The sequence below is a fragment of the Myxine glutinosa genome, chromosome 1, assembly GCF_964187855.1.
Source record: "Myxine glutinosa chromosome 1, kmMyxGlut1.1, whole genome shotgun sequence".
NCBI lineage: Eukaryota > Metazoa > Chordata > Myxini > Myxiniformes > Myxinidae > Myxine > Myxine glutinosa.
The window spans coordinates 172,602,967-172,630,093 of record NC_136261.1 but is presented as its reverse complement, the minus strand read 5'-3'; the positions used below and the strand labels follow the sequence as shown (position 1 = coordinate 172,630,093).

Genomic DNA, 27,127 nt, shown 5'->3' with positions numbered 1-27,127 from the left:
ATTAAAATCCCATTAGAACACATCACTGAAAAAAAAACATTTTAAATGCTGCTGTTGTTTCTCAGTGGCATCACCCACTTGGTGGTGGCATTATAGTTAGAGTGCCACCCTGAATGTGGAAGGTCAGATGTTTGAATTCTTACCCCTGGCAGAGTCGTACGAATGACTTTAAAAATGGCATGCGCTGCTTACTTGCTTGATGCTCAGCACTGACTACGGAAAGAAAAGCGTCGCGACACGATGGTGCCGCCGGCACTTACGTGCCAGGAAGTAGTTTCCCTCCCAAGGACAACAGTTGTGTTTGTCTGATTTCAAGTCCTGTGTTGTCTGCCATCTCTGTCTGCATCTGAGTGCATGACTTGTGCGTATAACAGCTATTGCGTGAGCATGGGAAAGTGAGGGAGATGAGGGACGATATTTCACTTTTGGTGCTGGCAAGATGTAAAATGGGAAGGAGAACAAAGGCAGCATGAGTAGGGGAGTGGGCCAGAAAAATAGGGAAATATGGGGAAATGGGAAATGGAAAGGCAGATTTAGAGGAGAATTATAGAAATAATTCTAATTACGATATACATTCTAATTACAGAGCACATGGATCAGACATTCACAAAGAGACGCACACAAAATCACACAAGTAATCTTAGAGGGAATTTATAACTTAAGAAATGGAAGGGAAAGATTTCATGAAAGAACTACAACAACACTCGGCAGGGCACATGTCTCCCTCAGGCTGAACAGTATGCTTTTTCTATCCCACTGATGGGGAGGACATGGATCCGGATCTTCACCAAAATCGAATCAATTTGTCCTTGTCACACACTCGACCTGTCCACCAAGTTTTGGCCGAATCCATCCATTTGTTATGGTGCTCGGTTGATTAGTGCTCGGCTCCAGTCTGCTGAATGGGGCTCGGCTCCAGTCTGCTGAATGGGGCTCGGCTCCAGTCTCCTGAATGGGGCTCGGCTCCAGTCTCCTGAATGAGGCTCGGCTCCAGTCTGCTGAATGGGGCTCGGCTCCAGTCTGCTGAATGGGGATCGGCTCCAGTCTGCTGAATGGGGCTCGGCTCCAGTCTCCTGAATGAGGCTCGGCTCCAGTCTGCTGAATGGGGCTCGGCTCCAGTCTGCTGAATGGGGCTCGGCTCCAGTCTGCTGAATGGGGCTCGGCTCCAGTCTCCTGAATGAGGCTCGGCTCCAGTCTCCTGAATGAGGCTCGGCTCCAGTCTCCTGAATGAGGCTCGGCTCCAGTCTCCTGAATGAGGCTCGGCTCCAGTCTCCTGAATGAGGCTCGGCTCCAGTCTCCTGAATGAGGCTCGGCTCCAGTCTGCTGAATGGGGCTCGGCTCCAGTCTCCTCAATGCGGCTCAGCTCCATTTGACTGAATGGCGCATATTCACTTTAGCTAATTTTCACTTGGCTCCATTCAGCTATATGGCTCTCTGCTCCTTTCGGGTGAATGGCTCTTAGCTGCTCAGTGCCTGAACACATTCATCCGAACAGCGCTCTCTCTCTCTCTCCAACTCTCTCCAACTCTCTCCAACTCTCCCCGTCTCTCTCTCCGTCTCTCTCTCCGTCTCTCTCTCCGTCTCTCTCTCCGTCTCTCTCTCCGTCTATCTCTCTCCGTCTCTCTCTCTGCCTATCTCTCTCCGTCTATCTCTCTCCGTCTATCTCTCTCCGTCTAACTCTCTCCGTCTACCTCTCTCCGTCTATCTCTCTCCGTCTATCTCTCTCCGTCTATCTCTCTCCGTCTATCTCTCTCCGTCTATCTCTCTCCGTCTATCTCTCTCCGTCTATCTCTCTCCGTCTATCTCTCTCCGTCTATCTCTCTCCGTCTATCTCTCTCCGTCTATCTCTCTCCGTCTATCTCTCTCCGTCTATCTCTCTCCGTCTATCTCTCTCCGTCTATCTCTCTCCGTCTATCTCTCTCCGTCTATCTCTCTCCGTCTATCTCTCTCCGTCTATATCTCTCCGTCTATCTCTCTCCGTCTATCTCTCTCCGTCTATCTCTCTCCGTCTATCTCTCTCCGTCTATCTCTCTCTGTCTATCTCTCTCCGTCTATCTCTCTCCGTCTATCTCTCTCCGTCTATCTCTCTCCGTCTATCTCTCTCCGTCTATCTCTCTCCGTCTATCTCTCTCACTCTCTCACTCTCACACTCTCTCACTCTCTCACTCTCTCACTCTCTCACTCTCTCTCTCTCTCTCTCTCACTCTCACTCTCACTCTCACTCTCTCTCTCTCTCTCTCTCACTCTCACTCTCACTCTCACTCTCACTCTCACTCTCTCTAACTCTCTCTAACTCTCTCTAACTCTCATCCGCCCCTCCCTTTATAGAAGCATAAGGGATCGTTTCTTTGTATGCAGCTTTAACATACAACAACAACAACAACAACAACAGGCATTTTAAAAGGCCATTTTCCCTGCAAGAGCGGGGGTTAGCCTTGCGGTCCCCATGACAATGTTCTCCATTTTGCCCTATTTTCTGCATCTCCCCTTGTTAACCCCCTGGCCCGCATTTCTTCTTAGACCATCTTTAGCCAAGTCTTTCTCGGTCTTCCCCGTCCTCTACTTCCTTCCACATTCATTTCCATCACTCTTCTCAACCAGTCACTTTCATCCTTCCTCAACACATGACCAAACCATCTCAAACTGTTTCTCTTCACAGCATTCATCACAGGCTCTATTCCCATCATCTTTTGCAATTCATCATTTGGCTTCCTCTCTCTCAACGATACGCCACACATCCACTGAACCATTCGCATTTCCACCCTTTCCAGCCTTCGTTGCTGCTCTACGTTCATTACCCATGTCTCGCTCCCATAAATCATAACACTTCTCACACATGCAGCATACACCTTTCCCTTCAGCTTCAACGACACTCCCCTCCTCGTCAGCACGCCACTCAGTTCCCGAAACTTCTTCCATGCACATCTCACTCGAGCAACCGTTGCCGAGTCTGATCCACCTTCTCCATTCAGCATGTCTCCTAGGTAACAAAATGTTTTCACACCTTCCAGCTTCACGCCGTCTCCAAGATCCAACTCAACATTTCCTCCATCTGCAGCTCCCTCTGTGCACACCTTACACTTGAATGTAGCTGCCACACTGGATAATGACCCTCTCAAACCATTACATTTTTGATGAACCCACTCAGCGCACATTGTACATTGAATTGAGTTCACTCCGACACCCTTCCTGCACATAGCACACGGCCACTTCCCAGTTCTTTCCACCTCACCACATGCCTTACCACTTGCCATCACCTTTGTTTTTCCGATATTCACCTTCAGACCTTTCGTCTCCATACATTCCTTCCACTTGTTCATCTTCTCCTTCAGTCCATCCATACTTTCTGCAATCAACACCAGATCATCTGCAAACAACAACTCCCACGGTAAACCCTCCTTTACGTTCCGAGCCAGCACCTCCATCACAGCTACAAATAGAAGTGGACTTAGTACCAACCCCTTATGCACTCCCACCTTCACCTCAAACTCACCACTGTTCCCGTCCTTCGGCCTTACAGCTGTGCACACTCTTTTGTACATTGCCATCACTACTCTGATCAACCATTCCTCCACTCCAAACTTCCTCAATGCCCATGTCACTACTTCACGTGGAACCCTATCGAATGCTTTCTCCAGATCAACAAACCCAAGAAACAACGTCTTCCTCTTCTCCATGTACTTCTCCTGCAACTGCCTCACAATAAAAAGCGTGTCTGTCGTTCCTCTTCCTGGCATAAATCCAAACTGCATTTCGTCAATCTTCACTTTCTTCCTTATCCTCCTCTCCAACACCCTTTCCAATACCTTCATTCCATGCTCCAATAACTTTATCGCTCGATACGAGCCACGGTCCAGAGGTTCGGGCACCTTTCCCCTTGTATAGAGGGACGAGGGTACTCGGTTCCCAATCCACTGGAATGCGGCCTTCTTTCACCACCAGATTGCAGATCTCTGTCATTCTCTTCACACCCCAATTTCCCCGCTGCCTTCAACATATCTCCCACAACTCCCGTCGGCCCTCCCGCTTTTCTACTCTTCATTGCTTTAATCGCTTCCTCAACTTCCTTCTCGGTTATCTTCTCTGCCGGTCCTAAAACTGGGTTACTCTCTATGTTGCCATCCCATTCATTCTCTGCATTCAACAGTATTTCCATATATCTCTTCCATCTTCCTTTAATTCCATCTGGGTCCACAACGATTTGTCCCACTTCATCCTTCAAGCAACTCACCCCCATCACATCACACCTCTCTTTCGCTATCTGCTTTGCCATCCTGAATACCGCTCTCTGACCCTCTTCCAAATCAAAGCGTTCTCCGAACATTTTCCGACATGCCTCCTGCGCCTTTGCTACCTCTTTCTTTGCAGCCTTCTTGGCTGCCTTATAACTTTCATGCACTTCCTTTTCTGCCCCCGTACCCTTCGCCTTCTGCCACGCCTTGAACTTCTTCCTCTTCTCGTCAATCTTCTTTCCAACTTCATCATCCCACCACCATGTTTCCGAGTGCCTCGGTGGTCCTTTTGTCCATCCACATACCTCACCAACGGCTCCCAACAGACTTTCTTTCATTGACATCCAACCACTTTCAAGCTCAACCACATCATCCTCTACCATACTCAGCCTCTCTTTTAATGCCTCCCTCACTGTCACCTCTTTCAACCTCCACACCTTCATTCTCGGTTGGTACTTCACCCACCGAGCTCTCCTCGCACCTTTCAACCTTATGTCGCAGACAACCAAGTGGTGCTGTGAAACAGCCTCCTCCCCCGGGATCACCTTTGTGTCCCGGAGGTGCCCCCTATCTCGCCTATGCACCATCAAGTAGTCAACGGTTGTCGTCGACCCACCTGACGTGTATGTAACAAGCTTATTATCCTCTTTCTGGAACTGAGTATTACAAATCAGCTCCATCAGCAAACTCCAAAATCCTTTCACCTTCTCCATTTCTCACACCATATCCGTAACCCCCATGAACTCCCTCAAAACCATCCATACTCCTTCCCACATGTCCATTTACGTCTCCTCCTATCACAACAACTTCCTTATCTTTCACATTTTCCATCAGCTTCCCTATTGCACACCAGAACTTGTCCTTCTCTTCGTCGCTCCGACCAACCTGCGGAGCATATCCCGAGATGACGTTCACCAAGAGCTTTCCAATCATCATTTTCACCATCATCAACCTTTCACTCACTTTCGTCACACTCACCACATTGTCTACAAACTCCTCAGACAACAGGACACCAACACCATTCACACCCTCCGGGCACCCTTGCCACACAAACTTGTATTTCTGTCCCTGCCTACCCTTCACCATTCTCACAACACTTCCCTTCCATCTTGTCTCCTGCACACAACATATGTCCACTCTTCTTCTGACCAATACTTCCACCACTTCTCCTGATCTCCCTGTCACTGTCCCTACATTCCATGTTCAAAACCTCAGAAACCGATCTCCACGTCGGGCATCAGACTTGTCGTCGTCATAAATGGAGTGATTTCCACCCTTGCTTCGATCGGGTTCCCCACCTTGAGTTTTCACTAGAGGGAGTGGGGTCCCCCACGGGGTACTTCAGGCTGTACCCTGCCCATATCTCGTTGTAATTGTCATGGTTCTCTTTTTGAGGTAATGTTTTTATGGCCGGTTGCCCTTCCTGACGCCAACCCTTTTAGTCGCCTCTTACGACACGCAGGGATACGGTGTACCTATTCTAAACCGGGGTGCCCACCGGGGACATGGGGGTACACACTGGGGTACAAACCGGGGTACACACCCCTTAACATGGGGACTGAAAATACGTTTCTCGGCTTCTACTGGACGAAATCACCTGCACATTTCAGAAGTAAATGCTTTGTACGTTGCGGTAATATGTTCCAAATTTCAGCAACGTCCGTTTATGCATTCTTGAGTTATATTTAGAAAACCCTCAATCACGTTGGTGTCCGTCTGTCCATCTATCCGTCGTCTGGCCAAAATGTGTTGGCACTCATATCTCAAGAACTATACATTGAAATTAGTTGAAACTTGGAATATATATCGGCCAATAGGCCTAGTTAATGGCTTTCAAAACAAATTCCACCTAAGTGCTATAGTTTTTGCTTTAAAAGTATATATATATATATATATATATATACTAGCTTGGCTCGGCTCGCTGCACTCGCCTCACCAAGCGTCGTTACTGAGGAACGGGCTTATTTTAGCTGAGGATAATGACTGTACCTGAGTTGTTGTGTTGTCCTGATTTACACCAATCATAATACAAACAATTATTTTGCACAAATTTATTTGTAGTGTTTGTGATATTACATTTTTATAAGCAATTTAGGTTGAAGATTTAGGTTGAAAAAATATATAAAATTCAAAAAAGAACCCCTCAGCACATACATACAGGAGGGGTAGGTGCAGACTGGAAGTTTGGGACGATTACACCTCACCACCAAGTAATTCAAAACACCTCACCACCATGTAATTCAAAACACCTCACCACCATGTAAATCAAAACACCTCACCATCACTTAATTCAAAACACCTCACCACCACATAATTTAAAACACCTCACCACCATGTAATTCAAAACACCTTACCACCACGTAATTCAAAACACCTCACCCCCATGCAATTTAAAACATCTCACCACCACGTAATTCAAAACACCTCACCACCACGTAATTCAAAACACCTCACCACCACGTAATTCAAAACACCTCACCCCCATGCAATTTCAAACATCTCACCACCATGCAATTCAAAACACCTTACCACCACATCATTTTAAAAACCTCACCACCAAGTAATTCAAAACACCACCACCACATAATTTAAAACACCTCATCACCAACTAATTCAACACACCTCCCCACCACATAATTAAAAACATCTCATCACCAAGTTATTTAAAACACCTCACCACCACGTGATTTAAAAACACACCACCACGTCATTTAAAAACACCCCACCACCACATAATTCAAAATACCTCACCACCACATGATTCAAAATACCTCACCACCACATGATTAAAAACCACCACCATGTTATTAAAAACACTTTAACAAAAGTTTCAGGGAGTAGTTCAGTGACAACAGACACTGCCCAGATATGTAGAGAAATAGATAAATGACTGTACCTGAGTTGCTGTTTTGTCATGGTTTACACCAATCATAATTCAAACAATCATAATGCACAAATGTATTTGTAATATACATGATATTACATTTTATAAACAAGTTGAAAAAAAAAATTCCCCCCCAAAAAAAAAATTTGGAAATTTTTTCAAAAAAAATACCTTTAGGACATACCGACGGGAGAGGTAAGTGCATACCAGAAGTTTGGTCGGATTTCACAAAAGTTTGAGAAAGTAGTTCAGTGACAAGACAACACAGACGCTGCACAGATATATATATATAGATATATATATGTACATAAATAAATATATGTACATAAATAAATATATGAAAATATATACGCACTTTATAACTCTTCCAAATATTATTACACGAATCTAATGTGTTGGCCCAATGGCCTCATGGATAAAGCATCAGACTCATAAGCTGGGGATTGTGGGTTTGAATACCATCTGGGTTGAATATTTTTTCCCCTTACTTTTTCAAGTCTTTTATACCGTCTTGAATAATAAATAAATGAACTTCTTGTACAATGAGCAAATGCATTTTGTTCGTATTTAAAGTGTAATTATTCTTAAACCTGAATTTCAGCATCATTTTATGAGTATTGTACCATATCATATTGCTTATTGTATGGAAATCAAGGGAGGAGGCGCAAAACTCCCCTTCCTTTTTTTGTGACGGTTTCTCTGTATGCAACTTTCACATGAAGACTGAAAATTAGTTTCTCAGCTTCGGCTGGTATATTGTTTCTTTAAATATACATATATACACACTTTATACCCCTTTAAAAATGTATTCTAACATGTAGGCTCAATGGCCTAATGGACAAAGCATCAGACTCCCTAGCTGGGGATTGTGGGTTCGAATCCTGTCTGGGTTGAATACTTTTTTCCCCTTACTTTTTCAAGTCTTTTATATCGTCTTGAATAAAGTCTTGTATGATGAACAAATGCATTTTTTTTCGTACTTAAAATGTATCTTGTGAAAAATGCCAGGGGCATAGAAAAGGCCCCTTTATAGGGGATGTGCCATGTGGCAAACTATAGCAAAGAAGGGACATGTCATAGCTTGCAGAAAATGCCAATTAATACAAAATAAGGGGCATTCAAAAAATCTCGTGTGCCTGCTGTACTACCCTTGTGTTCTTCGGAGGAACCAAGTAATGCTCCACAAAAGTTCCTATAAATGGGGCGCCAATTTGATTCATACAGCTGCATGAAGAAGAAAATGTATTTTATATGCCAGTTGTAGGGCGCCCCTTTATGTATAGTGTGTTGCCATAGTTGTAGGGCGTCAGACAAATGGCCTCTAAAGGAGGTGCCACGCATATACTGTGGTGCCATGCATGTATACTGTGTTGCCACGCATGTATATTGTGTTGCCACGCGTGTATACTGTGTTGTCACGCGTGTATACTGTGTTGTCACGCATGTATACTGTGTTGCCACACGTGTATACTGTGTTGCCACGCGTGTATACTGTGTTGCCACGCGTGTATACTGTGTTGACACGCGTGTATATGTATAGTGTGTTGCCAAATGCGTGTATAGTGTGTTGCCATGTGCGTGTATAGTGTGTTGCCAAATGCATGTATAGTGTGTTGCCATATGCGTGTATAGTGTGTTGCCATATGCGTGTATAGTGTGTTGCCATATGTGTGTATCATGTGTTTTGACATATGCGTGTATAGTGTGTTGACATATGCGTGTATAGTGTGTTGACATATGCGTGTATAGTGTGTTGCCATATGCGTGTGTGGTGTGTTGCCATATCCGTGTATAGTGTGTTGCTATATGCATGTATCGTGTGTTGCCATATCCGTGTGTATTGTGTTGCCATATGCGTGTGTAGTGAGTTGCCATATGCGTGTATAGTGTGTTGCCATATCTGTGTATAATGTGTTGCCATATGCGTGTGGTGAGTTGCCATATGCGTGTATAGTGTGTTGCCATATGCGTGTATAGTGTGTTGCCATATGCGTGTATAGTGTTGCCATATGCATGTATAGTGTGTTGTCATATGCGTGTATGGTGTGTTGCCACATGCGTGTATGGTGTGTTGCCAAATGCGTGTATAGTGTGTTGCCATATGCCTGTATAGTGTGTTGCCATATGCGTGTATAGTGTGTTGCCAAATGTGTGTGTAGTGTGTACCACGCATGTACTATGTGCCATCGCCATGCCATATCTTTGAATTGATTTTCTAACCAACTTGGACATTTCTCTCAAGCTTCATCCATCATCTGATTCACAACCTGTACTGCCAAGTAAATCTTAGGGTTTTTGGTTCACGAGTTATCAAGTGACCACGATATTCGTCGTGTGTGTGTGTGTGTGTGTGTGTGTGTGTGTTTGTAGATATGTGTGTGCATGTGTGTAGATATGTGTGTGTGTGTGTGTGTGTGTGTGTGTGTGTGTGTGTGTGTGTGTGTGTGTGTGTGTGTGTGTGTGTGTGTGTGTGTGTGTGTGGAGATGTGTGTGTGTGTGTGTGTGGAGATGTGTGTGTGTGTGTGTGTGTGTGTTTTCCCTTTATCTCAACTGCCTCACTGAATGATTTTCCGACACAACGTTGGTTGTGTTCGCACTATTTGGAGTGGATCTGGAATTCAAGGGACAAAAACCTCTTCGGACATAAAACTAAATTAACGACCATTTGGCCACCAAATCAGGAAATCAGCCAGTTGTCGGAATTCTTCAGATCTCGCTATTTCTCCCTCAGCTTCATACACAACAAAAGTTGCAGAACCACGTTCCGTGCTGTTCTGGGATTGAACACTCAAAACTTCTCTGATGGATGTTGCACAGCTCTTAAACTGAATGGTCAATGAATCAGGCACTGAGTAAGGTGAACACATATTCAGACCTCTCGATAAATCAATCGCTTACTCTGACAAAGCATCTCTCTGTTAAAGCTGTCTTGGCTGATGTGCACACACACACACACACACACACACACACACACACACACACACACACACACACACACACACATACACACAAAGACACACACACACATGCATACACATGCACATACACATACATACACGCACACCCACACACACACACACACACACACACACACACACACACACACATCCACATACATCCACACACACACTCGTACGTTTTGCACTTTTATTAAAAGTATATTATGAGGATTAAGGATAATAAAAATGCCAAAAACATAAAAAGGATCAGACTCGGTGACATGATGTATAGTTAGAGCATATACCCTCTGAGTCTGGGAGGTCGCCAGTTCGAATCCTGGCCAATTCATACCGAAGACTAAACATGGTACCTGCTGCTTCCCTGCTTGATATTCAGCATTAAAAAGGATATAATAGGAACAAAGTTGTTAATGTTCGTGCTCGCTCGATGGGCCTCCTCCTGTGTCCTCGTTCCTTGTGAGGGAACTCTTATTATTATTTACAAATCTCATTGAAACGTGGAATACAAGTAACTGTATTAATACAAGTGATACAAGAGGCCAAAAAAAACCCAAAAAAAACTGTAGCTCAAATGAAATAAAGAAATACATGATAAACTTGTTACATCTAGCGAGATATCAGTTGTGCAAATTCCATTGTTGCAAATTGATTTACTTGAGACCATCAGAAATGTTACAAAAGAGTAATTGTGTGCATTCCAGCAGAGCTTCTCAAAGGAGTTTAACTGAACAGAAATGGAGTAATGGAGAGAATGCTTTGTTGCACAGAGGTTATTGTAGAATGTTGACTAAACAATTGAGAGGTGTAGTGAAGGTCAATATGTGCAGCCTCAAAGAACTCGGATAGGGTTGCAAAGGGTCGGAAACTTTCCGGAAATTTTGGAAACTTTCCATGGAAAGTTTCGGGAATTTTCAATGGGTTGGAAATTTTGGGAATTTTCATTTTATCTTAGAAATGGAAAAATAATGTTATTTTTGTTAGAAAGCAACAACATTATTGTGTTCTACACTACTCTTCACATAAATAAGAGTTTTCACATGCTTTGTGGGCTGGCTAGAGCCTTCATATAGCTTAATTGGCTCAAATATAGGATATGTGCGAATGATGTACCACTATATACACAATGTATACAGGGTAACATTTGTTTCGAATGATGATGTCATGACTGGTGATGTGAACTGCTCCCAAATTTACTTTGTGATTTGTCTGGAAAGTCTCTGTCTTGAAGAATATGAATGTGTCATTTTGGTATACCCCCTTCTCATCTGTCATTTTGTAAGGTCTATAATTAGATACAGTCAGAGCCATGGGAATTCCCCCATCCAGTGAATAGTAATTTCAGAAAGTGGGATTTTACATTTCTTGATTTTAAACCTCACCCTGTTCACTAAGTAGCTCCAAGGTTGAGTACAACGACAAGTTGGACATACGAGTAAAGCTGCTGTATTTACCTTCAGAGCTGCTATTCCTATTGGCTGAGTATGTATACATTATACATGTTCACAAGTTGTTCATTATGTCAGCTAATTCTTTATTCAAGAATCTTGCTGCTAATTGCAAAACAAAACATATGCTCTTTAACTATTTAATATATATTAATGAATGTACTTTCCCTGGTCCCTGGTGTCCCTGGTGTTGGGCTAGCGGCTAGGGTGCTGGCTTAGGATCCTGGGTTCGAATCCCGGTCGATCGCTGAATTAACGCCAGGGGGTTGACTCAGCCTGTATCATCCTTCCGAGGTCGGCAAATTGAGTACCAGTTCACTGGTAATTCCCTGCTTGTCGTTAAAGGCGGCAAAAAGGGTTGGCGTCAGGAAGGGCATCCGGCCGTAAAACATTGCTTCAAAAAGGGGACCGAAAAACAACAACAACCACAGTTCCCGAAAAAGGCCAACCCCCACTTGCGGGGAAAAATGGCCTCTAAAAGGTGGTTAATGCCAATAATTTTCCCTGGATAATTTTCAAAACAACATCTATTATTCTACTGACCAATCAAATTTTAACCTTGTTTGTGGAGGTGAACATTTTACCAAAACAGTTGAGATAAAAATGTTTGTAACTGATTAAAATTTTCAAGAATAAGATTTCATCACATGTGATTTGGGGTATAATACTATTCCAGTGCTTGTTGACTCATGGGCATTATGCGTTTTGTTTTTACACATGTTGTAAAAAATGTGTAATGATATGTTCCACAGTTCAGTAAGTAATAAAAATGTTTCGATTACTTACAATCAGTGGTTTGAGTGCTAAAACTATTGAAGCATGTTTCTTTTTTCTTAAAAAACATTATTGAGTTAACCAGAGAACCTTAATCCAATATCCCTCATCTTTTTCTCACATCAAAATTTCAAATTGTGTGAAAATTCTCAGTTTCCGAAAGTTTCCCAAAATTCCCAATATTGCCGCAAAATTCCCAATATTCCCGGTGGAAATTTACCGCATTCAAAATTCCCGGAATTTTGCAACCCTAAGCTCAGACAAATAAGGCCGATACATTCGTTTGATTTGGCACCTCCCCCCCCCCCACCCCCCCATTCCCTCCCTGCCCCCTCTCTCCCGAGTTATCATAATGTCATATACAGTAACTTGAGGTCGTGGAACTCAAGGTTAAAAAGGAGGTGATTGAAGGTTTAGACGTTGGAAACACATCATTCTTTGTGCGCCTTGAGACTGACTGGCCATAATCTTGTTGAGGAAGGTTTTCTTGTCCTATAATTTCACTTTTTTTTTGTTGTTGTTGTTTCTTTCTTATATGCAACAACAATACAAGGTTGAACCTAATGGAAAGCTATAATGTTGAACTGATCAGAGACAGAGACAGAGACAGAGACAGAGACAGAGACAGAGACAGAGAGAGAGAGAGAAAGAAAGAAAGAAAGAAAGAGAGAGAGAGAGAGAGAGAGAGAGAGAGAGAGATAGATAGATAGAGAGAGAGAGAGAGAGAGAGAGAGAGAGAGAGAGAGAAAAAAAGAAAGAAAAAAAAAGAAAGGTGAAGGGCAAAATAGAGGGAGACCTGGACAACCAAATGGTGTGGGGAGGAATGAGGGGTAGGGGCAGATGCCTTGGGAGGACAAGATGGATACAGAAGTAAAAACTGGAAATGTATAAGGATCTAACCCTAATCTAACACACTTTTTGCTTTGTGTTTTCCTTTTGTAGGCGAAATGCATAATTATTGATAATAGGACTGGATTTGTACCTTTGCGTTCTCCCACTTTAGAAGTTGGCTATTGAAACGATATTTTCTATTCAATAGTCATGGGGATACACTTTCAAAGGCAGTACGGAAGGAGGGATATTCTATAACAGCAATGAACTACATCGGGGAGGTAATTAAGTGATTGTCTGAAAATACTAAAAAGTGGGGATATCTGGCTTGTTCAGACCAGGTCACTCCACCTTGGACGTGCTGCTTCCACTCACACAACAATGGATGGAGTCCCTCAATGTCAGACATGATATCAGAGCCGTATCTTTGGACATAGCTCATGCGTTTGATACAGTCTGGCATCCCACCTTCCTCTTCCAAATTCTCTGACTATGGCATCCAAGGCCAACCCCGCACTTGGCTTAGTGACTTCCTCCTTTCGTAGCCAACGTGTGGCTCTCAATGGAATCCTTTCATGTACTCTCTCTGTCAAAGCTAGTTCTGGGCCCAGTCGTCTTCCTGATCTTCATTGATGATCTCTCTAACTCTCTGGATAATCCTCTTTATCTATTTGTTGATGACTTCACTCTCTACAGTGATATCCCTTATCCTTCAGACAGGCAGGCCGCAGCCTCTTCCCCTCTCTTCAGACCTTGAAAAAAAAAATCACAATCTGGTCTCACCCATGGAATATGTTTTTCAGTCCTGACAAATCTCACACTCTCACTCGACCTCTGCCCGAAAGGACCATCTGGCAAACCCTCCTATCTACATTCTTAACAATCCTCATGAGGAAGTTCAGTCATTCAAACTCCTGGGTCTCACTATCAGCCATGATCTTTCTTGGGCAAACCACATTTCAAAGTTGGCCTCCAAGGCCAGCCGCCAAATGGGCATTCTCCGTCGTTCAAAGTTCTTTGTTGGCGCACCTGAACTCCTATGTATCAAATCCAGTCTACAAGGTCTTCATCTGCAGTTTGATTGGGTACTGCTCTCCCATCTCGGCTGGCTCCCCTGCATCACACATTCCTCAGCTTGACACAATCAAAACCATGGCCTTCAAGATTATTGAAATCTCACCAGATGAAGCTATGTCTATGGGCCTATCACTTTGCCATCACAGGCAGATCGCTGGTCTTTCTTTCTTCTACCACCTCCTTTCTGGTTATGCACCCTCTGCTCTTTCTGTGCTCGGCCCTCGTTCCCGCCTCCCATGTTTCTGCAGGGCTTACATGGTCCGCCATCAAGCCCATTATGGTGAAACTACCTAAATCCAGGATCACTGCTCACCTCCACTCATTTGTTCATCATTTTGTCTGCCTGTGGAGCCAACTTCCACATTATCTTCAATCTCATTCTTCCCTCTAGGTCTTCAAGACGGCTGTTCCCCACCATCTCAGATCATATAAAATCCAAAACAATGATCTTTTTTACCCTCGTTAACCAACCCAAATCCCTCCTCCTTCCATTTCCAGTTTTCCCTCCTTGTAGTTTCCTTCTGGATCCATCTTGTCCACTCCATGCATGTGTATCTTGCATCCTGGTTTTGTCTGTTATGTCCTGATCCATTCAGTGTACTTGCTCTTCCATGAGCCTCGACTATGTATACAGAAAAGACGAGCTTTTTCACTTTCCTTCTTCACTTTCTGTTGCATTTTCATCAAGTCCTCTTTACTTTCTGCTATCAGAGAGGTATTTTTAGCATACCTTCGATTGTTGATACATCTTCCTCCAATCCTGACTCCAGCCTCTTTGTTATCCAAGGTTGATTTCCTCGTGATTTTTGTACACCGCTCCTTTCCTATGCCATCTCCAGGCATTGCAAATCGTCATTGCCGGGCAGCAAAGGGGGCTCGGCAGTGACGCACGCTGAAAGAGAGTACTCAGTTTTCACTCTGGTTTCTTGTTTGTTTGTTTTCTTGGTTGTTTTCTTGTTTGTTTTCTTTCTTGGTTGTCCGGACGATATCTCAGCCATCCTTTGAGCTAGGAAGCTGAAATTTCGGCACAAGAGTGAGCAAGTCCTTTGTCAAAAACGGTATTTTTTTTTTTTGATTAATCAATAAATTGAGGAGTTATTTAATTATTAGCGATTAATTAAGTACTTATTTAATTAATCAAATTTCCTTTCTCTTCTGACCATTAACTCAGGCACCTTTTGAGTTAGGAAGCTGATATTTGGACATGCCAATGACCAGGTGATTTGGCTGCAAAGGATATTTTTGATTTATTAATTAATCAATTAATCGATTAATTATTTAATTATTCGATTAATGACAAAAAAATTTTTTTTTTTAAAGTTACAGATTCTGATGAAATAGTGGTAGTTTATGTGTTCTCTGACCAAATTGATTAATAATTTAATTTTTTTATGATTATTATTTATTTATTTTCATTATTAATCATTTATTTATTTTCTTTCTCATTTGGCCAATATCTCAGGCACCTTTTGAGCTGGGAAGCTAATATTTGGACATGAGTGACCAAGTGATGTGGCTATCAAGGATATTTTTGATTTATTGATTAATCATTTCATCTATTAATTATTTATTGATTAATCGATTCATTATTTATTGAGTAATCAATTAATTATTTAATTTTTTATAAATGACTTATTTAATTAAATTTCTAAAAGATACATCTTCGGATGAAGCACTCGTGGTTTAGTTATGCGATTAGCCAATTGATTATGAAAATATTTTGTGATAATCTTTTATTGATTTTAATTATACAATTAATCAATCAATTAGTGTACACCTCTCCCTCCCAATGCAGCCTCAATGAGCTGCACTGCGGTATTGCCGGGTGCCGGAGGCGCCCCGGCAATGCCGCGCTGCAGCATATTTAATTATTTGGCATGGGGCGGTGTACTTTGAATGTATTTATACTTGTCTTGTTTTTTTTTTTTTTTGTATACTGAATCGAGGCTCGTGAAAGAGCTGACATTTACTTCACAAACAAATCAACCAGACAAACAAAATATATAAAAAGAGGGAGCGGAAGACAAGAGAATGGGAAGCACACAAACACTTGAGAGCACACAACATTTAAGAGCAGGGAGATGTGTGGGAGGGAGAGGGCTTGGGGGGCGGAGGCGTGGGAAGGGGGGGGGGGGGGGGAATGTGATGTAGTCACTTTCCAGGTTGAACAAGTAAATGGAGAGAATGCATCCTTGTCTGACCCCTTTTCCAATTCCAAACCATTCTCGCTCTCCATACCCTGTTACTGTAGCTTCTTGTTTAGTGTACAGGCTTCTTATCAAACACATCAGGTGCTCTGACCTCTTCATTTTCTCAGCAAAATCCACATCAAGTCATGATCAACCCAATTGAGAGCTTTGATATATATATATATATATATATATATATATATATATATATATATATATATATATATATATATATATACATATATATATATAAATATATATATATATATATATATATATATATAGTATATATATATATAGTATATATATAAAAAACATGGTGAGGCGGTAAAGCCGTGAAGCAGTTGTTGAAGCCATCCGTGAAGCTGTGTGTCTATATGTCTATTAATTACATACTTTTTGAACCTCAGTTACATCCAGAGTACACGCACATCTATTAATTACATACGATTGGAATGTACCTTTCGACTGCTGAGACCCCCTTGGACCTTTGAAGACCCCTTTTACCTTTAAGACCCTTTCAACACTTTCGACACCTTTAGAACCCTTCACCCTTTAGACCTTTTATACCATTTAGACCCCACTGACTCCTTCGACCTTTGCTCCCCTTAAGTCCCTTGACTCTCTTTAGACCTGTTACATCCACCCTTCAGACTTGTTAGACAGCTTGCACTCTTGACCATTTTAGGCTATGAGCTGATAGCTCCAGATTTGGCCAGCAAATGACCCTTTCTTTGGCAATGGTATGCAGACGGACTGCTTACACCTTTTAGGCCATATCATCGTGCTCCAGATCTGTGTACAGGTAGCTGTTAAAATTTTCATTGCCTCCTCCCCAACTACCTTAAATAGCTCCATTGGAATTTTCTCCGCACCTGGTGCTTTTCCATTTGCCAGCTCTTTCAAGGCTCTACATACCGCACTTTCTATCATTACGGGTTCTTGTCCATATTCTCTTTCTTCGAAGGTTGCCATCATATTGCTATCTCATTTGGATAGATCGTTTCAGTATAGTTCTTCAACTTTTTTTCTGATACCTGCGTTTCTTCTGTCACATATTTTCCTGTTTTACTCTTAAGGACCCCAATCCTAGCCAGTCCTACTCTTCAAAGCACTTTTCTCTTCTTTGAGATATCTGCAATAAGGGAAATGTTTCGAAGAATATAATTAATGTCGAAGTGACCGAGTCTGGCGAAGGATAACTGATTATTATTGTTGCGCTTGCACCAGGTAAATAGATGGCTATCGGGCTCCTGAATCCACCAAAGATCCATTAGATTAAAGTTATTTGCAAAGCTAGCCAACAGTTTAGCGGGCCCAGTATGGGGTTTGGCTCTATTGTAGTCATGGCTTGGATTTGATGTACAATTTAAATGACCTCTGAATATAATTCAGGTACGCGAATCAATATATTTGAGGAAGGCTCAATTTCGGTAGAAAAAGTGAACCCTATTTGTACTTTGAGGAGAAATATCGTAAAATATACTTAAGCTCGTTGTCAGCAAATTCAGGAGAAGCAAAGTGACCTTCCATTATATTTTGAAAAGAAACCTGCAAATTGAGGGTGGGAATTAGGACGAAGCAAAAAAGCAACTACCGCTGTGCAAAGGCCTGAGTTACTAAAAAAAAAAAAAAGTTGACATGGGTTTCTTGTGTGGAGAGGGTGTATAGTAGAGTTCCAACATAACGAGGGAAAGGTAAGGGGGATGAAAAAGTTGGTACTTCCCAACAAAACAACAACAGGTATTTTAAGGCCATTTTCCCTCCTAGAGCGGGGGTTAGCCTTGCGGTCCCCATGACAATCTTCTCCATTTTGCCCTATTTTCTGCATCTCTCCTTGTTAACCCCCTTGCCCGCATTTCTTCTTCCACCATCTTTAGCCAAGTCTTTCTCGGTCTTCCCCGTCCTCTACTTCCTTCTACATTCATTTCCATCACTCTTCTCAACCAGTCACTTTCATCCTTCCTCAACACATCTCAACCTGTTCCTCTTCACAGGCTCTATTCCCATCATCTTTCACAATTCATCATTTGTCTTCCTCTCTCTCAACGATACTCCGCACATCCATCGAACCATTCGCATTTCCACCCTTTCCAGCCTTCGTTGCTGCTCTACGTTCATTACCCATGTCTCGCTCCCATAAATCATAACACTTCTCACAATGCAGCATACACCTTTCCCTTCAGCTTCAACGACACTCCCCTCCTCATCATCACGCCACTCAGTTCCCGAAACTTTTTCCATGCACATCTCACTCTTGCATTATTGGTACTTATCACAGGCTCAATATTGATTCTGATTTCCCAGTAGCAAAAGAGTGGTTATTGATTCAATCTAAAACACCAACTAACATTACATGTGACCCTTGGTCACCACAATTGGGAGGAATTAAGGATATCTTATCAGGAGGACTTTCTAAAGATGAAACATATGCACTTACCAAAGTGAATCTGATAGTCACTGGAGGGGTATGGGGCGGGACACGTGCCATGGGCAGAGGACTATCGCATGAAAGCAGCATGTACTTATTCACATTGGGGCATTGGTTCAGCATCATTGAAAAACATTCAGTGTGGAAATAGTCACAGGTTAACTTGCCTCAGTTAACAAAGTTATTTTTTATTATTATAATTATTTTTTTTCCCCAGTGTTAAAACTACATTTTGGACTGTAGAGGACTAGAACTATATCTCGGTGCTTTCATCTTGCGAAAAGAGGAAATGAGGGCAAACACATCCATAATATCAGAACCAATGTTGCCACGATCAAAGATGGAAACTCGCTCAATATCATCAAGACTAAAGATGGAAACTCGCTCAATATCATCCAGACTAAAGATGGAAACTCGCTCAATATCATCAAAACTAAAGATGGAAACTCGCTCAATATCATCAAAACTAAAGATGGAAACTCGCTCAATATCATCCAGACTAAAGATGGAAACTCGCTCAATATCATCCAGACTAAAGATGGAAACTCGCTCAATATCATCAAAACTAAAGATGGAAACTCGCTCAATATCATCAAAACTAAAGATGGAAACTCGCTCAATATCATCAAAACTAAAGAAGGAAACTCGCTCAATATCATCAAAACTAAAGATGGAAACTCGCTCAATATCATCAAAACTAAAGATGGAAACTCGCTCAATATCATCAAAACTAAAGATGGAAACTCGCTCAATATCATCAAAACTAAAGATGGAAACTCGCTCAATATCATCAAAACTAAAGATGGAAACTCGCTCAATATCATCAAAACTAAAGATGGAAACTCGCTCAATATCATCAAAACTAAAGATGGAAACTCGCTCAATATCATCAAAACTAAAGATGGAAACTCGCTCAATATCATCAAAACTAAAGATGGAAACTCGCTCAATATCATCAAAACTAAAGATGGAAACTCGCTCAATATCATCAAAACTAAAGATGGAAACTCGCTCAATATCATCAAAACTAAAGATGGAAACTCGCTCAATATCATCAAAACTAAAGATGGAAACTCGCTCAATATCATCAAAACTAAAGATGGAAACTCGCTCAATATCATCAAAACTAAAGATGGAAACTCGCTCAATATCATCAAAACTCATGGAAGGAGAAACATTCGACCAGAACCGCTCATCCTTCCAGCCCACGGAATCTGCTGCCATGCCCCACACCCCCACTGCCCCTCGAGCGGAGAGTGTACGTGTGGCGCCCTGCTCCTCGATTGGCATCTGGTTATCAAAGGTGGATAGTCTGCAAGTACAAAGAGATGCACATCGCCTTCCTTTGCTCGTGTCAAATCTCTGATAGAGTCACGGGAGGTAATTGCAATTGCTGATTTTGCTCCGATATCAATAATTAACGACACTGAGACTATGGCAAAGAACACAGGAATCCCTAATCTAAAGGCCGTAAAACAAACTACCCTTATGCCCATGAACAAATATATCCGTTAAGTTGTCAAACATGCTTCACTCTGCTTAATGCTACCTCGCCCCTTCCCACTCCACTCTTAACACCACCCCCTCCACTCACCTGGTGACTCATACGACAAGGTAGCAAAGGAAGTTGGCATTCCATGAACATTATCTGAGGTTGTTCCTCATTATTGCTTTGTGCATTTCATGGATTTACTTCTCCTTTATAATATACTGGATTTATACCTTTATGATATACCTAAAGCTCATGGAAAAGCTTGTACATGTACTACATGACATGCCAGTGTACCTCTACATGAATTACAAGGACATCAGTCACCAATGGACAAAGCCATCACGTGTGGCAATGTTAACCAAGCCAGCAGGATGTGGGGTGTTATCTCTTCTTTGTGCTTTCAAATGCAAGTTTTGCTGTTTGCTTTGTCTGCTACTGTCTGGGTCTGCTTGGTTATTGAAGGACTTGATAATGTGAGACAGAACATCAGCTCCACTTTCTCCTTAATTATTGTTTTATGTATGATTTATAAGATGTAATAAGCTAATTAAGCTGCATTTGGTGTCCTTGTTACATAATAATAATAATAATAATAATAATGATGATCTATTACTGCTACTTCTTTAATGGTCATAATTAATCCCACCACCTTTTTGGGGTCGGTGGACTAGTATGCTTGGCCCAAGTGTTCCTCAAACTAGCTAGCCAGGTCTGGCATTCGAATAGAGCTGGTTTAGACAGGAATTCGTAATTTGTTCAGGGTGCTGGCAATAACTCGCCTACTCTTTGTGCAAGACACCATGGGATCTTGAGCATCGACCAGCCAGGACGCACAGCTTGCTGCCATCTGGGAGATGGCACACTTTGGGATGTGATGCCCTGCATCAAACCAAAAATGAACAGATTGTGGATTGGTTCACTCCTTTGGCTTTAATGCCTTTTTATCTGCATGGTCAAGGCTCATGGAAGAGCTATGATGTAGAACAGATTAGGACACAACATAACAGGAAAAATATGCAGAAATGGACGAACAATGGATGCAGGTAATGATGAGGTGAGAATGCAAGGGGTGGACAAGATGGATACATAAGCAAAATTATGGGAGGGGTGGGGATGTTTTAATGGTTGTAGAAAATAACATGGTTTTTGATGAGGGTGACTTGAGGTGGTGGTAAGCAGCTGTTTTGTATATATGGAAGGAAGAATAGGATTGAAGAGAAGGTTGACATGCAGACAAAAGGAGGAATAAATGAGTGGAGGTGGGCAGTGATACTGGATTTAGGCAGTTTCACTGGGAGGGGGTTGCTGTTGGACTGCGTGTGTCCTGCAGATACCTAGGGAGGGGGAGGCAATGCACGGAATGGGCAGAGGGTGCAAGACCAGAATTGAGGCGGAAGAAGACAGAGAGACCACCAACCTGTTGGCGATGGTGAAGTGATAGGCCCATAGACTCAGCTTTATCATGAGAGATTGCAATGATATTGAAAGTCTTGATTTCCACGGCATCAAGCTGAGCATTAGGTGAGCCAGCCCAGAGGGAAGAGCAGTACTCCATAAAGCAGCAGATACGATCAAGAAAGCTCCATCAAGCTCCATGCAGACCGAAAGCTCCATCAAGCCTTGGAGGTGGATAGGAGTTGAGGTGTGCAAAGGAAGGGCTTTGCACAACGGAGGATGCCCAGTCGGCATCTGGCTTTGGAGGACAACTTTGAAATGGAGCTTGCCCATGCGAGATCATGGCTGAGAGTGAGGCCCAAGAGTTGGAGTTTGAACCTCTTCGAGAGGGTTGTTGAGAAAATAGATGGGACTGTTTACGGTATGGTCCATTCCTAGAGAGATTGAGTGTGTGGGATTTCTCAGGATTGAAAGACATGTTCCAAGTGTTTGAGTAGATTGTGTTTTTGTCAAGGTCTGAGGAGAGGGAAGAGGCTGTAGCCTTTCTATCAGAAGGATGAGGGATGACACGGCAGAGAGGGGAGTCATCAGCAAAGAGGTAAAGAGGATTTTTCAGAGAGTCAGTGAGAGCATTGACGAAGATTAGGAATAGGATGGGGCTGAGAACATTGCCTTGGGGTACTCTAGCCTTGACAGAGAGAGGAAAAGAAAGGATTCCGTTGAGATCCACACATTGGTCATGAGAGTGGATGAAGTCAGTAATCCAAGAGTGGAGTTGACCTTGGATTCCATAGGCAGAGAATTTGGACATCAAGGCGAGATGCCAGGCTGTATCGAAAGCTTGAGATATGTCCAAAGAGATTGCCCTGATCTCATGTCTGACATTGAGGGCTTCCATACATCATTGAGAGAGTTAAAGCAGCATGTCCAAGGTGGAGTGATCATGTCTGAATCCAAATTGATAATCTGAGATGAGGCCATTGGAGAGAATGGTATGGCAGATAGGTGAAGGAATTGTGCCTTTGAAGATGCAAGCATGGCATTTGGCACACAGTCAGAGTATGTCCTAAGAAAGATATTTGGCTATAGGGCCATCGCAGATTTGTCCTTTTTTGAAAAATGGCCGCCATTGTTGTCACAGGACAAATCTGTGATGGCCCTATAGCCAAATATCTTCCTTAGGGCATACTCTAACTGTGTGCCAACTCTCGTGCTTGTATCATCAAAGGCACAATTCTCCAAAATATTTCACCTTTCTGCCATACAAGAAAGAATGATTTTGTCAATTGTGATGATGAATTCCATGACCTTGCTGATGATTTGATGTAAGATATCTGGTCTGTTAAGGGGATCCGTATTTGCACCTTTTATGTAATGCTGTAATGTTGGCTGATTTCCAAGCAGATTGAAGACGACCGAGTGCAAATGACCGGGTGATAAGCGCAGAGAGAGGAAGTGCAAGAGCATCTGAGCAGATTTTTAGGATACGTGAGCTGATGCCGTTTGGTGCAGTTGCAGAGTCATTGTCGAGGGTTGCAGAAACCTTTCCACCTTCGGTGAAAAATACACCAAATTCAGGAGCAGTTGGGTATAACTGGTAAAAAAAAAAGTGGGTTCAGAGAAAGAGGGGTTAGGGACACTAGATATTGAAGGAAACATCATTGAGGCATTCGGCCTTCCCACGACAAGGGTCGGCTGTGGTGCCATTTGAAGAGAGGAAAGAGGAGAGTAGAGGGAAAGGGTGGAAGGGAGCACACACCAGAGAACGATTGGCCAGGTGCCGTCAGGTTTTCGAGGCGGCAGATACGTTTGAAAGCTCATTCTTGAGATTGGACAGATGTTGTTTTCTGGCTCTCTTGAAAGTAGACACACACTTGTTGCAAGCTTTGTGGAATGATCTGAGATGGATACTCATGGTGTATTCAAGAGGGTGAAGGAGCTGCGCTCCAACGCGAGTCGAAAGAATTGACGCGACCAAAGACGGAATTCGTCCGAGTTGCTTTATTGAAACAAAACAGCTCAGGTATTCTGAAAAGCCTGTTTATCGGGCAGCAATATATATACACATTTATGCCCGGGCGTTTGCCCAGGAAAACCGAGACCGGGCATGCCCGGGTGTCAAGGGCGAGTCCTGGAAAGGCGAGTCTGGACATGCCCGGGCGTCCTGGACGCGGCCTGGCAAGTCGAGGCTGGGCGTGCCCGAGCGCTCTGGGCGAGCCCTGGAAAGGCGAGAGCGGGCATGCCCGGACGCTCTGGGCGAGCCCTGGAAAGGCAAGTCTGGACATGCCCGGGCGTCCTGGACGCGGCCTGGCAAGTCGAGGCTGGGCGTGCCCGGGCGCTCTGGGCGAGCCCTGGAAAGGCGAGTCTGGACATGCCCGGGCGTCCTGGATGCGGCCTGGCAAGTCGAGGCTGGGCGTGCCCGGACGCTCTGGGCGAGCCCTGGAAAGGCGAGAGCGGGCATGCCCGGGAAAGACGAGACCGGGCGTGCTCGGGAGGTTCGGGCGTGCCCGGGAACAGCGAGTCCGGGCATGCCCAGGAGAGGCGCGTCTGGGCCCGTCCGGACGAGCCCGGCATGGCGATCGCGCCCTGGCCGCGTCCTGGCAGGTGCAAGGCGATTGTGTACATTCAGCGGGGACTGCTACAAGGGTGTATTTTGCAATGTACCGCCTTCGGTTGGATTTGCCTTCCTGGAAGAGATTGCAGGTTGTTTTAAAGCAACTGCCTCCCCACTAGTCAGGGCCCTTAGGGATATTTTGGGGCCGTTTGGTTCAAATTCTTCTGAAAGCACCAAATTTGGCCCAGATGTTGCCCATGCCATACTCTTTCGATTTTTGACGGGCGCCAAGACGGGCGCCCCCCCCCCCCCCCCAGGGGCCCCATATTGGCGAAATACTAAATGGCCGCCACCCGGATTAGAGGAAAATCAGTTAAATAACCAAAAGGGTTGGAATCATGTATGATACCACTTTTCAGGGGTTTTCGAGGTCGAGGAATCCAATTATGATATTTTGATGATTCGAGGTCAAGGTCAACCCTCAAGGTCATCTTAAAGGTCATTTTTCAGTCAAACATGTCGGTTTTTGAGTTTTTTGTCAAGATTTACATGAGGTTCACCATTTTATGTTTCTGGGTTGGGTAATCGAACTCTGACCTTATTTTTGACAGAGGAAATATTTACATGTCTATTTCCTAATTTTCAGGCATATGCAGTTCATCAGTCTAATTACAAAGGTACGGATTTTGATGTTTTATGAACTGTATGCCATATCCTTGTGTTTAATTTTTGTGCGATCATGATCCGGGTTCATGTATACATGATTGTATACATGTCATAAATATGACGTCATAGGTCATGTGACCTGGCGGCCATATTGGATTTTATGAAAACCTTAAAAATGGATCCCTGCCTTCATTTTTCGATCGATTCATTTTGAACTTTGACCACTTATAGTACGCCATGTGATTGGATGCATATCCTAATTATGACGTCATAGGTCAGGTGACATGGCGGGATGGACCGGTATGGTCCCCGGATCATACCGCCCTTGGCGCCCGTCAAAAATCGAAAGAGTATGGCATGGGCAACATCTGCGCCAAATTTGATGCTTTTGGAAGAATTTGAACCAAAATATCCCTAAGGGCCCTGACTACACAGGATTCAGAGTATCAAGAGTGAGCGGGTGGGTAAGATAACTGAAGACGAGATGGGATTCGTCCGTGCATAAGAGAGCAGGTTTCTGTGGAAGAATTCCAAGGCTAAATTATCATCAGGGGCCATAGATTTTGCAGACCAGTCCTGAAGTGTGATGACTGCTTATAATCCCTGCCAGTTTGCTTGAGTGAACTGCCAGACCCGCTGGCATTGAAGCTGTTTTCTGAAAATGGCCAGAGATGTTGACTTTCACAAGCCCATGACCAGGTGAGCCGAGCCAATTGGGGCAGAAGAAGAGCAAGATACATTTGGCGGGGAAGTTGGTTATTACCAAATCTAGAATGGTAGATTTGCCATTGGGAGAAATCCCTGTGGAAAAGGTCACAGATAGTCAGGCCCATGGAGTCACAGAAGTCCTTTGCTGAAGTAGTAGTGGCTGGTGAGAGAGGTACCAACACCCAGCCAAGTTGCCAGGTGACAATTGAAGCCACCTAATATCAGGAAGAGAGTTGGGATGAGTGGTTAAAAGCTGGTCCATGTTTTCTGACAGAGATGGAGATGAAGTTGTCACTCTTGGGAGGACAGTACGATACAATACACAGACAAACATGAGGTGGGAGTGGAGGGGATGTCGCAGCCAAATGTACTCCCTCAGGTATGGGAGGTGTAGGAGCAGCACACAGAGAGTGAGAAATGTACTTCTTAATGTACAGTGCACCCTCACTGCCAGGGTGGGGTTCAGATTGATCAAACCGCAGGAGAAAATTGACAGGTAGAGACAATTCAAGGCCGGCCTGTGGGAGGAAGGATTGTGTTAAGAAAATGGTGTCTGGTTTATCGGAAACAATTTGGATTGATATATCTGTCAGATTGGAATGGAGGCTGCGGATATTTGAGGTCCACACAGTTAGGGCCAGGTGGGGGAATGTAGGACCTACTGATAAGATTTAGGGATGTGGAAAGGAGCAAGGAGAGGGAAAGGGGAAGCTGGGGATGTGTGGAGAGGGGGCAAAGCCTGGAAGGGCAGGGGCGAAGCAGGAAGGGGAAGTAGTAAGGGACGAGTAGGGATCTAAAAGTTTCAGGGTGTAACTCCCCCTGTGAGCCCCCGTGATCCGAAATGGAAAAGTCGAAGCCTGAGTGATTGTGTGGGCTACTTTCTTATATTCATATGTCAAGTTTCAGAACAATCATTCAGGTGATAAGGGAGGAGTTGCAAAAATAGCACGAAGTTTGCGGACGGACGGACATCTTTTTTTCTTTTTTTTTCTTTTTTTGTATACTGAATCAAGGCTCGTGAAAGAGCTGACATTTACTTCACAAACAAATCAACCAGACAAACAAAATATATAAAAAGAGGGAGCGGAAGACAAGATAAGGGGAAGCACACAAACACTTGAGGGCACATAACATTTAAGAGCAGGGAGATGTGTGGGAGGGAGAGGGCTTGGGGGGAGGGGGGTGGCAGAAGTATCAAACACAAGGACACCAAGGACTTCCAGGACAGAAGTTGGTATTTCAAAAAAGTGGACCAGACAAGTGACCAGAGATGGGGTGAAATTAGCGGGGATAGAAAAGATCAATGTTTTGGATGGGGGAAGATAAGAGATGGTGGTGAACAGCTGTTTTAAAGACCTGGAGGGTGGAGTGGGATTGAAGAGAGTGAGGGAGTTTGTTCCAGAGGCGGGAGAAAAGAGGAATGAAGGAGTGAAGGTGAGCAGAAAGTCTTGATTTTGGCAGTTTAACCATAAGAGGGTTGCAGGCAGAT

The 27,127-nt window shown here is 43.5% G+C and overlaps 1 protein-coding gene across 5 annotated transcripts in view; it reads left to right on the top strand.

Moving 5' to 3' along the window:
- The window catches only part of LOC137411728 (KN motif and ankyrin repeat domain-containing protein 1), a 160,102-nt gene that overhangs the window by 112,041 nt on the left and 20,934 nt on the right, over window positions 1-27,127 (top strand). Inside the window, exon 9 of one of the 5 annotated variants that reach the window (XM_078780211.1) lies at window positions 9,848-9,941. The exons of the other annotated variants lie outside the window; for them this stretch is intronic. Within the exon in view, the coding sequence (XP_078636337.1) occupies window positions 9,848-9,919 (72 nt within the window). The 3' untranslated portion in view covers window positions 9,920-9,941. Of the gene's footprint in view, window positions 1-9,847; window positions 9,942-27,127 lie in introns of those variants that run through there. 5 annotated transcript variants of the gene reach the window in all.